The following is a 16,097-nucleotide window of genomic DNA, read 5'->3' as shown; positions in this document are numbered from 1 at the left end:
TGAGGGTTAAGGAGTTCGACTCGTAATCTGAGGGTCGCGGGTTCGAATCCCCGTCACACTAAACATGCTCGCCCTTACAGCTGTGGGGGCGTATAATGTGACGGTCAATCCTACTATTTGTTGATAAAAGAGTAGCCCAAGAGTTGGCAGTGGGTGGTGATGACTAGCTGCTTTCCCTCTAGTCTTACATTGCTAAATTAGGGACGGCTAGTGTAGATAGCCCTCGTGTAGCTTTGCGAGTAATTCACAAACAAACAAATAATAACACACAATATGTTCTGATAGTCCTCGTGTAGCTTTGCGAGAAATTCCAAAACAAACAAATAATAACACAATAAGTTCTGGAGATTGTTTTGGCAGCACCACACACTTTATATTTCGAGTTGGAACTTAGACCAATATACCAAAATTTAAGGTGGAAGAAAAACTACTATGAACTTTTAAAATGTTCGTTCCACAGTATTCCTCTGTCTAACAGAAATTACTTAAAACGATATCTTACTGTAATTTTAATTATATGAATGCTTAAGTATTATTTAGTTTTCTTTGTACGTTTTAACGTCAATATGAAACAGTGTCAATAAATATTTGGAAATTGTCATTTCAAGTTGATCGGACAACGTGTGACCAGAGGGGGAGATTTTTCTGTTCTGATGGCTTGTGTATCCCATCGTCGTTAAAGTGTGATGGAAGTCGTGACTGTAAAAGTGGAGAGGATGAAGCCAACTGTAGTTAGTACTGTTCGTTAGACTGTATTTATCAAGTCGTGTTGTATTGATGTTTTTGTAACTTGTGTTTGTTTAAGTTGTTCTATATAAGTTTCTAATGAGTTACAAAAGTTGCAGTGTTTGGGTTTAGGCCCAGCAGGTGGCTAGGGTGCTCGACTCATAATTTGAGGGTTGCGGGTTCGAATACCCGTTGCACTTGCTCTTTCCACGCTCAGTCCCACTATTCGTTGGCAAAATAATAGCCCAAGATTTGGCGATGGGTGGTGATAACCAGCTGCCTTCCCTCTAGTCTTATACTGCTGAATTAGTTCTGACAGGCTTTGTAATCATTATTAGTGTTGATATTGAGTAACATGTTTGTGATGAAGCAGTAGTTATTTTTGGCAAGAGAATGGGCAGTGTTGATAAGTTTGTATTTAGTGTTCATCAGTCAAGGTTATGAGGTATAACATTTTGTCAATGAACCACAGATGTTAGATCTTAACTTGTCTCAGAATCAGCTTAAGAGATAATGAAAACCAAAATACTAGTGTTCAAATTCACATTCATTTAATTATGTTTGGACCATTATCAAATAAAATGGCTTGTTTTAAAATGGACAGTAATACAAACTGTAACTAGCAAACGTAGGAACTGGATTATTTAATAGTTAAAATAGTAATAACAAGATGGAATATTCCGCCTCCACGTATCATAAAGTCAGTAGTGAAAATAGTGTTTTTATGTATTTCTGAATAAGACTGGTGGGATAAAATATTTTTATATGATTTCAGCCTGTGCCAACAATGAGTTTCAGTGCATGGATGGCTACTGTGTTTCTGGTTTTGCAAGATGTGATGGTCGTCAAGACTGCAACGATGGAAGTGATGAGATTGAGTGTTGTAAGCATTCAGAATTTTACATGAATCATGATGGTGTTTAATTGTTGTAAGCATTCAGAATTTTACATGAATCATGATGGTGTTTAAGTGTTGTAAGCATTCAGAATTTCATATGAATCATAATGGTGTTAAAGTGTTGTAAGCATTCAGAATTTTACATGAATCGTGATGGTGTTTAAGTGTTGTAAGCATTCAGAATTTTACATGAATCATGATGGTGTTTAAGTGTTGTAAGCATTCAGAATTTCATATGAATCATGATGGTGTTTAAGTGTTGTAAGCATTCAGAATTTCATATGAATCATGATGGTGTTTAAGTGTTGTAAGCATTCAGAATTTCATATGAATCATGATGGTGTTTAAGTGTTGTAAGCATTCAGAATTTCATATGAATCATGATGGTGTTTAAGTGTTGTAAGCATTCAGAATTTCATATGAATCATGATGGTGTTTAAGTGTTGTAAGCATTCAGAATTTCATATGAATCATGATGGTGTTTAAGTGTTGTAAGCATTCAGAATTTCATATGAATCATGATGGTGTTTAAGTGTTGTAAGCATTCAGAATTTCATATGAATCATGATGGTGTTTAAGTGTTGTAAGCATTCAGAATTTCATATGAATCATGATGGTGTTTAAGTGTTGTAAGCATTCAGAATTTCATATGAATCATGATGGTGTTTAAGTGTTGTAAGCATTCAGAATTTCATATGAATCATGATGGTGTTTAAGTGTTGTAAGCATTCAGAATTTCATATGAATCATGATGGTGTTTAAGTGTTGTAAGCATTCAGAATTTCAGATGAATCATGATGGTGTTTAAGTGTTGTAAGCATTCAGAATTTCAGATGAATCATGATGGTGTTTAAGTGCTGTAAGCATTCAGAATTTCATATGAATCATAATGGTGTTTAAGTGTTGTAAGCATTCAGAATTTCATATGAATCATGATGGTGTTTAAGTGTTGTAAGCATTCAGAATTTCATATGAATCATGATGGTGTTTAAGTGTTGTAAGCATTCAGAATTTCATATGAATCATGATGGTGTTTAAGTGTTGTAAGCATTCGGAATTTCATATGAATCATGATGGTGTTTAAGTGTTGTAAGCATTCGGAATTTCATATGGATCATGATGGTGTTTAAGTGTTGTAAGCATTCAGAATTTCATATGAATCATGATGGTGTTTAAGTGTTGTAAGCATTCAGAATTTTACATGAATCATGATGGTGTTTAAGTGTTGTAAGCATTCAGAATTTTACATGAATCATGATGGTGTTTAAGTGTTGTAAGCATTCAGAATTTCAGATGAATCATGATGGTGTTTAAGTGTTGTAAGCATTCAGAATTTCAGATGAATCATGATGGTGTTTAAGTGTTGTAAGCATTCAGAATTTCAGATGAATCATGATGGTGTTTAAGTGTTGTAAGCATTCAGAATTTCATATGAATCATAATGGTGTTTAAGTGTTGTAAGCATTCAGAATTTCATATGAATCATGATGGTGTTTAAGTGTTGTAAGCATTCAGAATTTCATATGAATCATGATGGTGTTTAAGTGTTGTAAGCATTCAGAATTTCATATGAATCATGATGGTGTTTAAGTGTTGTAAGCATTCAGAATTTCATATGAATCATGATGGTGTTTAAGTGTTGTAAGCATTCAGAATTTCATATGAATCATGATGGTGTTTAAGTGTTATAAGCATTCAGAATTTCATATGAATCATGATGGTGTTTAAGTGTTGTAAGCATTCAGAATTTCATATGAATCATGATGGTGTTTAAGTGTTGTAAGCATTCAGAATTTCATATGAATCATGATGGTGTTTAAGTGTTGTAAGCATTCAGAATTTCATATGAATCATGATGGTGTTTAAGTGTTGTAAGCATTCAGAATTTCATATGAATCATGATGGTGTTTATATTCTGTCTTCATTTGAAAAAAACTGTAATGAATAAAACATTTAAAAAATGTATATTTTAATGTTTAACAACCACACCAAGTTATCAAGAACTATGGAACAGGTTACAGTTAATTAATGTTCTTACATGGCATATTTCATATTTTTACAATCTATAAAACATCCAGTAAGATGTAGGTTCTTACATAACATATTTTTACAATATGTAAAACACCTGGCAGACTGTAGGTTCTTACATGAGTATGTTTACAATATGTAAAACACCTGGCAGGCTGTAGGTTCTTACATGACTATTTTTACAACCTATAAAACTCCTAGCAGGCTGTAGGTTCTTACATGAGTATTTTTACAATCTATAAAACTCCTAGCAGGTTGTACGTTCTTACATGAGTATTTTTACAATCTATAAAACTCCTAGCAGGCTGTAGGTTCTTACATGAGTATTTTTACAATCTATAAAACTCCTAGCAGGCTGTAGGTTCTTACATGACTATTTTTACAATCTATAAAACTCCTAGCAGGTTGTAGGTTCTTACATGAGTATTTTACAATCTATAAAACTCCTAGCAGGCTGTAGGTTCTTACTTGAGTATTTTTACAATCTATAAAACTCCTAGCAGGCTGTAGGTTCTTACCTGAGTATTTTTACAATCTATAAAACTCCTAGCAGGCTGTAGGTTCTTACATGAGTATTTTTACAATCTATAAAAGTCCTAGCAGGCTGTAGGTTCGTACATGAGTATTTTTACAATCTATAAAACTCCTAGCAGGCTGTAGGTTCTTACATGAGTATTTTTACAACCTATAAAACTCCTAGCAGGCTGTAGGTTCGTACATGAGTATTTTTACAATCTATAAAACTCCTAGCAGGCTGTAGGTTCTTACATGAGTATTTTTACAACCTATAAAACTCCTAGCAGGCTGTAGGTTCTTATATGAGTATTTTTACAATCTATAAAACTCCTAGCAGGCTGTAGGTTCATACATGAGTATTTTTACAATCTATAAAACTCCTAGCAGGCTGTAGATTCATACATGAGTATTTTTACAATCTATAAAACTCCTAGCAGGTTGTAGGTTCTTACCTGAGTATTTTTACAATCTATAAAACTCTTAGCAGGCTGTAAGTTCTTACATGAGTATTTTTACAATCTATAAAACTCCTAGCAGGTTGTAGGTTCTTACCTGAGTATTTTTACAATCTATAAAACTCCTAGCAGGCTGTAGGTTCTTACATGAGTATTTTTACAATCTATAAAACTCTTAGCAGGCTGTAAGTTCTTACATGAGTATTTTTACAATCTATAAAACTCCTAGCAGGTTGTAGGTTCTTACCTGAGTATTTTTACAATCTATAAAACTCCTAGCAGGCTGTAGGTTCTTACATGAGTATTTTTACAATCTATAAAACTCCTAGCAGGCCGTAGGTTCTTACTTGAGTATTTTTACAATCTATAAAACTCCTAGCAGGCTGTAGGTTCTTACCTGAGTATTTTTACAATCTATAAAACTCCTAGCAGGCTGTAGGTTCTTACTTGAGTATTTTACAATCTATAAAACTCCTAGCAGGCTGTAGGTTCTTACTTGAGTATTTTTACAATCTATAAAACTCCTAGCAGGCTGTAGGTTCTTACCTGAGTATTTTTACAATCTATAAAACTCCTAGCAGGCTGTAGGTTCTTACCTGAGTATTTTTACAATCTATAAAACTCTTAGCAGGCTGTAGGTTCTTACTTGAGTATTTTTACAATCTATAAAACTCCTAGCAGGCTGTAGGTTCTTACCTGAGTATTTTACAATCTATAAAACTCTTAGCAGGCTGTAGGTTCTTACTTGAGTATTTTACAATCTATAAAACTCCTAGCAGGCTGTAGGTTCTTACCTGAGTATTTTTACAATCTATAAAACTCCTAGCAGGCTGTAAGTTCTTACCTGAGTATTTTTACAATCTATAAAACTCCTGGCAGGCTGTAGGTTCTTACATGAGTATTTTACAATCTATAAAACTCCTAGCAGGCTGTAGGTTCTTATATGGCAAGAAGGTGTAAGAAATAAGGAAGTAATATTTTATTATAAAAATATGTTGTCACAATAAACATCAGGTATATAAATTTTATAATATGAAATTGTAAAAATAGTATTTCTTTGTTTTGCCACAGTAAGGGTTGATGGAAATGGAGTTGTTCAAGTGTATAACAGTGTAGCTGAACAATGGACTTTGGTTTGTGGAGTAAAGTGGACTTTACAAGATGGTCATCAACTCTGTCAAGAGCTGGGTTTCAGGTAATAGAAGAATGTAACAGTCAGTATAATTGAGAATGATTATATGCATAAGCTGTAGCTATATGGCCCAGCATGTCCACCTGGTTAGGGAACTCTACTCACAGTCTGAGGGTTGTGAGTTTAAATCCCCATCACACCAAATATTCAAGCCCTTTCATTCATGAGGAGTATAATGTTATGGTCTCCTGTTTGTTGGTAAAAGAGTAGCCCAGGAGCTAGTTGTGGATGGTGATGACTTTCGTCTAGTCTTACACTGGTAAATTAGGGATGGCTAACACAGATAGCTCTCATGTAGCTTTTCACAAAACTCAAAACAAACTGTAGTTATGTATACACGTGTTCAATAAAAAATTTTTAATTTTGTAAAGACAAGTAGATATTGATATATATGTAAGCTAATTAGCTATAGTAATATAGAAATCTTTAGTGCTACAGAAAGTATTGAAACGAGAAAGTCATAGCTACAAAACAGAGCTATCAAAGTTAAAACTATTATCCCTATTATGACTGAGACTAACGTAACTACACTGATTTGTCGTAGTAGGGAAAACACTTTAAATTTTAAGTATCTCATATTTTAGTGTTTTGACTGTATTATTTCAGTGATAGCATTCAGCTTTCTATATTATTATAGCTAGCTAGGTTACTTATATATGTATTGACCCCTACTTGTCTTTATAAAATGTAAGCCTTTTGTATTGAACTTTTTGTTTTCTTTTTATTACCTGTATTTTTGTGGACCAGTAACACCAATACCAAACATGAGAAATGCATGTAAACCTAATTCAATTTGACTACTCATCAGGACCTCTACCAATCTACCCTCAAGTCTAATTATACACTCAAAGCAGGATATCATCCATTTTATTTATATATACATATACTAGTATCGTTTTTGTTACAACAAAGGAATCGTTGGGACCCCAGATGGAAGAGTTCTGTGAAAAAATGAATAAAACAATGAGGTTCATCATTCTTTCAGTATGTTTTTTTTGGAAGCGTTACCTGTTTACTTAGAGGAATAAATAGCAGTTTTGGTAGCTTGAAGAATACAATTGAGTTTTTTAGTTTTGCATAGTTAATACTGTGAAATAGTTATTGTTAGTATTCAGACATTTTAAAGGTGGGTTTAAACAGGCACTTTTTATGGCTAGCACATTGTTTAGTGATAGTCCCTACTGTTATGTGCTTATGTACTTAATGTTAAACAAGTTTGGTTTTCTAAGTGATGAGGAAACTAGTTGTAATGTATCTTTGTCAGGTATATTAGCATTTGTGTGACCTTAGCTTAAGCTCAGTTCTTTCATAAAACTGTGTAACCATATGTTGTTAATTTTTCCCAGTGTTGCTAAAATGGTGGATACAAGGCTTGTGATTACAAACAGTACTACATGGGCTTTGCACAGTAACTCTAATCATACTCTCTGGACGTACGGATTGAAATTCAGTTCCACCTGTGAAGGCAATAGAATTGCTGTTGTCAACTGTCTTCGTTTCAGTATGTATTCCTAAGTGTACAACCTCACGTTTATATCATATCTTGCTAAAAAAAACTCCTAAACAGGATATATTGTTATAATTATTTTAAATATGTGGGTCTGTTTATTAATTTGCAAGTTTACAAAGCTTTATCTGTATCTCTCTTATCAATATGGCGTAAGCAGTAAAACATGAGAGCCTAGACTTTACGTCAGTAGTTCCAGTTCTGATAGCAGGTTTAATTATTGTTATTAAATAAAATATGTGTATTGTATTATTTGGAGACATGACAACATTTATCAAGTGTACTCTGTTTTTTCATCACCTTTAACTATTTGAAATTTAGTAGTATGTGTTCTATTTTCTTGTGTGGTCATTTTCTTTATTTTTGGTTTATATGATGTATAATTGGTGAATAATTAATTTTCTTCATTTATAATTATTATGAATTTTAGTATTCCATTTTTAGCTCATTTAGTTAATTAGATTGCAGTATAGTGTTAGTAAATGTTTTAAAATTTATAGTCAAATTAGTTTACAGGTTTAGTGTATGTGACTATTTTCACATTTTCAGCCAATGAATTTATTTAATTTACAGGTAGATTTACCTTCTTAGCATTGATGTTATATTTATTGTTCATTTAATTAAACATCTAACAGATTTAATCTTGTGTTTCTTATTGCATTTCTAGCTCAGTGTGATTATTTTTATGTAATTTGATTCAGATTAATTTTGAATTTTCAGAAGAAACATGTTTGATGTTACTTTGTGTGTGTGAACAGTGTTGTTTTAATTATAATTGAGTTTTTAAAACTTGTACCCATCTGTTTGCTGTTTATTTATTAAATTTCCTAATCAATAATTACGTAACACACAGGGCAGAAGGGACCACGATTCTCCTTTATAACGTAACATTTTGGAACAACATTGGACCGACTGGTCCATCTTCTAAACATTGTAAAACCAGCCCATATCATTCATATACTTATCAAGCATTTTTTCAAACACATTCAAATGTACTTCCTCTACACAACATCTGGAAGCAACCCCTTCCAAAGGCCAACTAGCTTGTTAGAAAAATAAAACTTTCTTAGCTGAAGATGACTCCTACCCTGCCAAGAGTTATATTAATGTCAGTCCTACTGTTGTTACTAAATATGAAATCAAGATGCTACATTAACACTTTGCTTTACAACCTTAAACACCTCAATCAGAGTTCCTCCAACTCTTCTTTTTTAAAGAGAAAACAATTTGAGATATTTCAGCTTCTCATATGAACGACAATTCAGTGTCTTTTCTTCCAGTAGGGAGCTAAAGACTTGAACACAATATACCAAATATGGCCTAACTATTTTCCTGTAAAATGACATTATAACCTCTAGACTTGTATTTAATATTTCTAAAATCCTGTTTGCCCTACCACTAGCAACACTACACTGCTTAGATGGCTTAAGAGACTGATCAGTCATTATACTAAGATCTTTTTTTTTCATGGTACTGTTAAGGTTATTCCCCTCCAAATTATACTTATAATTCAAATTACGATACCCCCCCTGCATTACTCCAGTTAGAGTAGATAAACTATTATTAACAACCGTGTCATGCCATATTTGTGTGAAGATGTGGTGTGTAATAATTGTTTTCAATTTGCCCAGACTGTTCAGCTCTTCCTGGTCCTCTGTATCGGAAGAAACGTGTAGTTGATGGCCAGCCATCATTGCCCGAGCAGTGGCCGTCCCTAGCCATGGTACAAAACATATACACTGGAAAAACTTGTCATGCAGAAATAGTTTCACCAGTGTGGTTAGTGACATCAGCAGATTGTATTCAGTGAGTTCTTTTATTTCTTTGTTTAGGATTTTTGAGAAACATTTTTAAATGATGCCCAAAATGTTTAGGTCAGCTGATGATCTCTGTTTAAGCTCAAACTGTAAGTTTTAAGGAAATGTAAATAAATATTCCTGCCCAATAAAACCTCTATACATCTTTCAATATATAAAGAATATAAACAAACAATGACCAAAATGTTTAGGTCAGCTGATGATCTCTGTTTAAGCTCAAAGTGTAAGTTTTAAGGAAATGTAAATAAATATTCCTGTCCAATAAAGCCTCTATACATTTTTCAATACATAAAGAATATAAACAGACTTTGCTATTTTCATAAATTTTAAAATAAAAACACAGCATCTAACCATCCATTGCTATTTGATTTCCATACTTAGACAGCCACCAGAGAATGGTTCTGATTGGACTGTTTACACCAGTCTTGAGAAGATACGAGGTGGAGCTGAGGAATTTCAACACAAGAGAGAGATTCGAAGAGTAGTCGTTCATCCTCATTCGTCTAAGTTCCGCTCGGCTTTCTTGAGAGACTATGATGTAGCACTGGTTCAACTTGCTGTACCTCTGCACTTTGATCAGCATATTGGTGCCATCTGCCTGCCAGAGGAAGAAGTCAGGCCTGGTATTGCTTGCTTTTCTGGTGCTTTGGCAACACCAGAACCAAGAGGTAAGACACTCTTTGTGATTATAATTGTTTGAGAAAAAGTACCAATCTGAACTAACATCAGAATATTATTTCTCTGTCTTTTTTTAAACACTTGTTTGCTTCTCTGAATGAATTAGTTTCACACCAACTGTTGTTTCATCTCTTTATTTATATGAGATAGAAATATTTACAACTTTGCTCTGCTGGTTTGTCTGGGTTGTGAAATCATAGTACTTTTATATGACACAAGTTGCTTAATATTCCACAAAATAGAATGTGTGATTAAAAGGATTTTGTAGCACTGGCTCACAAAAACAACACGTATTTGAAATGATGAATATACACTGGAAGTATGTGTATTTAGCTAGTTAGGAACGTAGTAGTAGAAGGAAGTACGTGTATTTAGCTAGTTAGGAACGTAGTAGTAGAAGGAAGTACGTGTATTTAGCTAGTTAGGAGCATAGTAGTAGAAGGAAGCACGTGCATTTAGCTAGTTAGGAACGTAGTAGTAGAAGGAAGTACGTGCATTTAGCTAGTTAGGAACGTAGTAGTAGAAGGAAGTACGTGCATTTAACTAGTTAGGAACGTAGTAGTAGAAGGAAGTACGTGCATTTAACTAGTTAGGAACGTGGTAGTAGAAGGAAGTACGTGCATTTAACTAGTTAGGAACGTACTAGTAGAAGGAAGTACGTGTATTTAGCTAGTTAGAAACGTAGTAGTAGAAGGAAGTACGTGTATTTAGCTAGTTAGGAACGTAGTAGTAGAAGGAAGTACGTGCATTTAGCTAGTTAGGAATATAGTTGTAGAAGGAAGTACGTGCATTTAGCTAGTTAGGAACGTAGTAGTAGAAGGAAGTACGATAATATTTAGCTAGTTAGGAACGTAGTAGTAGAAGAGAAGTACGATGTATTTAGCTAGTTAGGAACATAGTAGTAGAAGGAAGTACACGATGTATTTAGCTAGTTAGGAACGTAGTAGTAGAAGGAAGTACGATGTATTTAGCTAGTTAGGAACATAGTAGTAGAAGGAAGTACGATGTATTTAGCTAGTTAGGAACGTAGTAGTAGAAGGAAGTACGATGTATTTAATAGTTAGGAGCGTAGTAGTAGAAGGAAGTATGTGCATTTAGCTAGTTAGGAACAATAGTAGTAGAAGGAAATATGTGTATTTAGCTAGTTAGGAACAATAGTAGTAGAAGGGAAATACGTGTATTTAGCTAGTTAGGAACGTAGTAGTAGAAGGAAGTACGTGTATTTAGCTAGTTAGGAACAATAGTAGTAGAAGAAATATATGTATTTAGCTAGTTAGGAACAATAGTAGTAGAAGGAAGAATACGTGTATTTAGCTAGTTAGGAACGTAGTTGTAATAGAAGGAAATACGATGCATTTAGCTAGTTAGGACAATAGTAGTAGAAGGAAATATGTGTGTTTAACTAGTTAGGAACGTAGTAGTAGAAAGGAAGTATGTGCATTTAGCTAGTTAGGAACGTAGTAGTAGAAGAGGAAGTATGTGTATTTAGCTAGTTAGGAACGTAGTAGTAGAAGGAAGTACGTGTATTTAACTAGTTAGGAACAGTAGTAGTAGAAGGAAGTATGTGTATTTAGCTAGTTAGGAACATAGTTGTAGAAGAAGAGAAGTACGTGTATTTAGCTAGTTAAGGAACAATAGTAGTAGAAGGAAATATGTGCATTTAACTAGTTAGGAACAGTAGTAGTAGAAGAAGGAAATATGTGTATTTAGCTAGTTAGGAACGTAGTAGTAGAGAAGGAGATACGATGTATTTAGCTAGTTAGGAACAATAGTAATAGAAGGAAGTACGATGCATTTAGCTAGTTAGGAACGTAGTAGTAGAAGAGGAAATACGATGTATTTAGCTAGTTAGGAACGTAGTAGTAGAAGGAAGTACGTGTATTTAGCTAGTTAGGAACAATAGTAGTAGAAGGAAGTACGATGTATTTAACTAGTTAGGAACGTAGTAGTAGAAGGAGATATGTATTTAGCTAGTTAGGAACGTAGTAGTAGAAGGAAGAATACGTGTATTTAGCTAGTTAGGAACAATAGTAGTAGAGAAGGAAGTATGTGTATTAAACTAGTTAGGAACGTAGTTGTAGAAGGAGAGCACGATGTATTTAGCTAGTTAGGACATGTAGTAGTAGAAAGGAAGTATGTGCATTTAGCTAGTTAGGAACGTAGTAGTAGAAGGAAGTATGTGTATTTAGCTAGTTAGGACGTAGTAGTAGAAGGAAGTACGTGTATTTAGCTAGTTAGGAACGTAGTTGTAGAAGGAAAGTACGATGCATTTAGCTAGTTAGGAACAATAGTAGTAGAAGGAAATATGTGTGTTTAGCTAGTTAGGAACGTAGTAGTAGAAGGAGGTAATATGTATTTAACTAGTTAGGAACAATAGTAGTAGAAGGAAAGTACGATGTATTTAGCTAGTTAGGAACAATAGTAGTAGAAGGAAGTATGTGTATTTAGCTAGTTAGGAACGTAGTTGTAGAAAAGGAAGTACGATGTATTTAACTAGTTAGGAACGTAATAGTGAAGAAGGAAGTATGTGCATTTAGCTAGTTAGGAACAATAGTAGTAGAAGGAAGTACGTGTATTTAGCTAGTTAGGAACAATAGTAGTAGAAGGAAGTACAATGTATTTAGCTAGTTAGGAACATAGTTGTAGAAGGAAGTACGATGCATTTAGCTAGTTAGGAACAATAGTAGTAGAAGGAAGTACGATGTATTTAGCTAGTTAAAGACAATAGTAGTAGAAAGGAAGTACGATGTATTTAGCTAGTTAGAACGTAATAGTAGAAGGAAGAAATACGATGTATTTAGCTAGTTAGGAACGTAGTAGTAGAAGGAAGTACGATATATTTAGCTAGTTAGGAACAGTAATAGTAGTAGAAGGAGGAAATACGTGTATTTAATAGTTAGGAACGTAGTAGTAGAAGGGAAATACGTGTATTTAGCTAGTTAGGAACAATAGTAGTAGAAGGAAGAATACGATGTATTTAGCTAGTTAGGAACGTAACGTAGTAGAAGAAGTATGTGTTTAGCTAGTTAGGAACAGCAATAGTAGTAGAGGAGGAAGTATGTTACATTTAGCTAGTTAAGGAACGTAGTAGTAGAAGGAAGTATGTGTATTTAGCTAGTTAGGAACGTAGTAGTAGAAGGAAATTACGATGTATTTAGCTAGTTAGGAACAATAGTAAAGAAGGAAGGTATATGTATTTAGCTAGTTAGGAACGTAGTTGTAGAAGGGAGAATACGTGTATTTAGCTAGTTAGGAACGTAGTAGTAGAAGGAAAGTATGTGCATTTAGCTAGTTAGGACGTAGTAGTAGAAGGAAGTATATGTGTATTTAGCTAGTTAGGAACGTAGTAGTAGAAGGAAGTACGATGTATTTAGCTAGTTAGGAACAATAGTTAATAGAAGGAAGTACGTGCATTTAGCTAGTTAGGAACGTAGTAGTAGTAGAAGGAAGTACGTGTATTTAGCTAGTTAGGAACGTAGTAGTAGAAGGAAGTACGATGTATTTAGCTAGTTAGGAACAATAGTAGTAGAAGGAAGTACGTGTATTTAGCTAGTTAGGAACGTAGTAGTAGAAGGAAGTACGATGTATTTAGCTAGTTAGGAACGTAGTAGTAGAAGGAAATACGTGTATTTAGCTAGTTAGGAACAGTAGTAGTAGAAGGAAATACGATGTATTTAACTAGTTAGGAACGTAGTAGTAGAAGGAAATACGATGTATTTAGCTAGTTAGGAACGTAGTAGTAGAAGAAGGAAGTACGATGTATTTAGCTAGTTAGGAACGTAGTAGTAGAAAGGAAGTACGATGTATTTAGCTAGTTAGGAACGTAGTAGTAGAAGGAAGTACGTGTATTTAGCTAGTTAGGAACGTAGTAGTAGAAGGAAGTACGATAATATTTAGCTAGTTAGGAACGTAGTAGTAGAAGGAGGAATACGATGTATTTAGCTAGTTAGGAACGTAGTAGTAGAAGGAAGTACGATGTATTTAGCTAGTTAGGAACGTAGTAGTAGAAGGAAATACGATGTATTTAGCTAGTTAGGAACGTAGTAGTAGAAGGAAGTACGTGTATTTAGCTAGTTAGGAACGTAGTTGTAGAAGGAAGTACGTGCATTTAGCTAGTTAGGAACGTAGTAGTAGAAGGAAGTATGTGTGTTTAGCTAGTTAGGAACGTAGTAGTAGAAGGAAGTATGTGCATTTAGCTAGTTAGGAACGTAGTAGTAGAAGGAAGTATGTGTATTTAGCTAGTTAGGAACGTAGTAGTAGAAGGAAGTACGTGTATTTAGCTAGTTAGGAACGTAGTAGTAGAAGGAAGTATGTGTATTTAGCTAGTTAGGAACGTAGTTGTAGAAGGAAGTACGTGTATTTAGCTAGTTAGGAACAATAGTAGTAGAAAGGAAGTATGTGCATTTAGCTAGTTAGGAACGTAGTAGTAGAAGGAAGTATGTGTATTTAGCTAGTTAGGAACAGTAGTAGTAGAAGGAAATACGATGTATTTAGCTAGTTAGGAACAATAGTTGTAGAAGGAAGTACGATACATTTAACTAGTTAGGAACAGTAGTAGTAAGAAGGAATACGATGTATTTAGCTAGTTAGGAACGTAGTAGTAGAAGGAAGTACGTGTATTTAGCTAGTTAGGAACGTAGTAGTAGAAGGAAGTACGTGTATTTAGCTAGTTAGGAACAATAGTAGTAGAAGGAAGTATGTGTATTTAGCTAGTTAGGAACGTAGTAGTAAGAAGGAAGTACGATGTATTTAGCTAGTTAGGAACAATAGTAGTAGAAGGAAGTATGTGTATTTAGCTAGTTAGGAACGTAGTTGTAGAAGGAAGTACGATGTATTTAGCTAGTTAGAACAATAGTAGTAGAAGGAAGTATGTGCATTTAGCTAGTTAGGAACGTAGTAGTAGAAGGAAGTATATGTATTTAGCTAGTTAGGAACGTAGTAGTAGAAGGAAGTACGATGTATTTAGCTAGTTAGGAACATAGTTAATAGAAGGAAAGTACGATACATTTAAGCTAGTTAAGACAATAGTAGTAGTAGAAGGAAGTATGTGTTTAAGTTAGTTAGTTACAGCGTAGTAGTAGAAGGAAGTATGTGCATTTAGCTAGTTAGGAACAATAGTAGTAGAAGAGGAAGTATATATGTGTATTTAGCTAGTTAGGAACAGTAGTAGTAGAAAGGAAATACGTGTATTTAGCTAGTTAGGAACAATAGTAGTAGAAGAGAGAATATGTGTATTTAGCTAGTTAGGAACAGTAGTTGTAGAAGAGAAGATACGATATATTTAGCTAGTTAGGAACAATAGTAGTAGAAGGAAATATATGCATTTAGCTAGTTAGGAACAATAGTAGTAGAAGGAAGTATGTGTATTTAGCTAGTTAGGAACGTATAAGTAGAAGAAGGAAAGTACGATGTATTTAGCTAGTTAGGAACAATAGTTAGTAGAAGGAAGTACGATGCATTTAGCTAGTTAGGAACAATAATAGTAGAAGAAGGAAATACGATGTATTTAGCTAGTTAGGAACAATAGTAGTAGAAGGAGATACGATGTATTTAGCTAGTTAGGAACGTAGTAGTAGAAGAGGAAGTACGATGTATTTAGCTAGTTAGGAACGTAGTAGTAGAAGGAGAATACGTGTATTTAGCTAGTTAGGAACAATAGTAGTAGAAGGAAGTACGATGTATTTAGCTAGTTAGGAACGTAGTAGTAGAAGGAAGATACGATGTATTTAGCTAGTTAGGAACAAGTAGTAGTAGAAGGAAGTACGATGTATTTAGCTAGTTAGGAACGTAGTAGTAGAAGGAAGAGAGTATATGTGTTTAGCTAGTTAGGAACGTAGTAGTAGAAGGAAGTATGTGCATTTAGCTAGTTAGGAACAATAGTAGTAGAAGGAAGTATATTTGTATTTAGCTAGTTAGGAACAATAGTAGTAGTAGAAGGAAGTACGATGTATTTAGCTAGTTAGGAACGTAGTAGTAAGAAGGAAGTATGTGTATTTAGCTAGTTAGGAACGTAGTTGTAGAAGGAAGTACGTGTATTTAGCTAGTTAGGAACGTAGTAGTAGAAGGAAGTATGTGCATTTAGCTAGTTAGGAACAATAGTAGTAGAAGGAAGTATGTGTATTTAGCTAGTTAGGAACAATAGTAGTAGAAGGAGAGAAGTACGATGTATTTAGCTAGTTAGGAACGTAGTTGTAGAAGGAAGTACGATGCATTTAGCTAGTTAGGAACGTAGTAGTAGAAGGAAGTACGATGTATTTAGCTAGTTAGGAACAGTAGTAGT

The 16,097-nt window shown here is 34.0% G+C and overlaps 1 protein-coding gene across 1 annotated transcript in view; it reads left to right on the top strand.

Moving 5' to 3' along the window:
* The window catches only part of LOC143245799 (uncharacterized), a 34,307-nt gene that overhangs the window by 12,146 nt on the left and 6,064 nt on the right, over positions 1-16,097 (top strand). The window contains exons 5-10 of the mRNA XM_076492051.1: positions 609-731; positions 1,502-1,609; positions 5,695-5,818; positions 7,162-7,316; positions 8,954-9,128; positions 9,521-9,807. Of these exons, the coding sequence (XP_076348166.1) occupies positions 609-731; positions 1,502-1,609; positions 5,695-5,818; positions 7,162-7,316; positions 8,954-9,128; positions 9,521-9,807 (972 nt within the window). The remainder of the gene's footprint in view (positions 1-608; positions 732-1,501; positions 1,610-5,694; positions 5,819-7,161; positions 7,317-8,953; positions 9,129-9,520; positions 9,808-16,097) is intronic.

This window comes from Tachypleus tridentatus, chromosome 3, assembly GCF_004210375.1.
Source record: "Tachypleus tridentatus isolate NWPU-2018 chromosome 3, ASM421037v1, whole genome shotgun sequence".
In the NCBI taxonomy this organism is placed as follows: Eukaryota; Metazoa; Arthropoda; class Merostomata; order Xiphosura; family Limulidae; genus Tachypleus; species Tachypleus tridentatus.
Note: the sequence above shows the minus strand (reverse complement) of the source record. Positions and strands in the feature narration are given on the sequence as shown.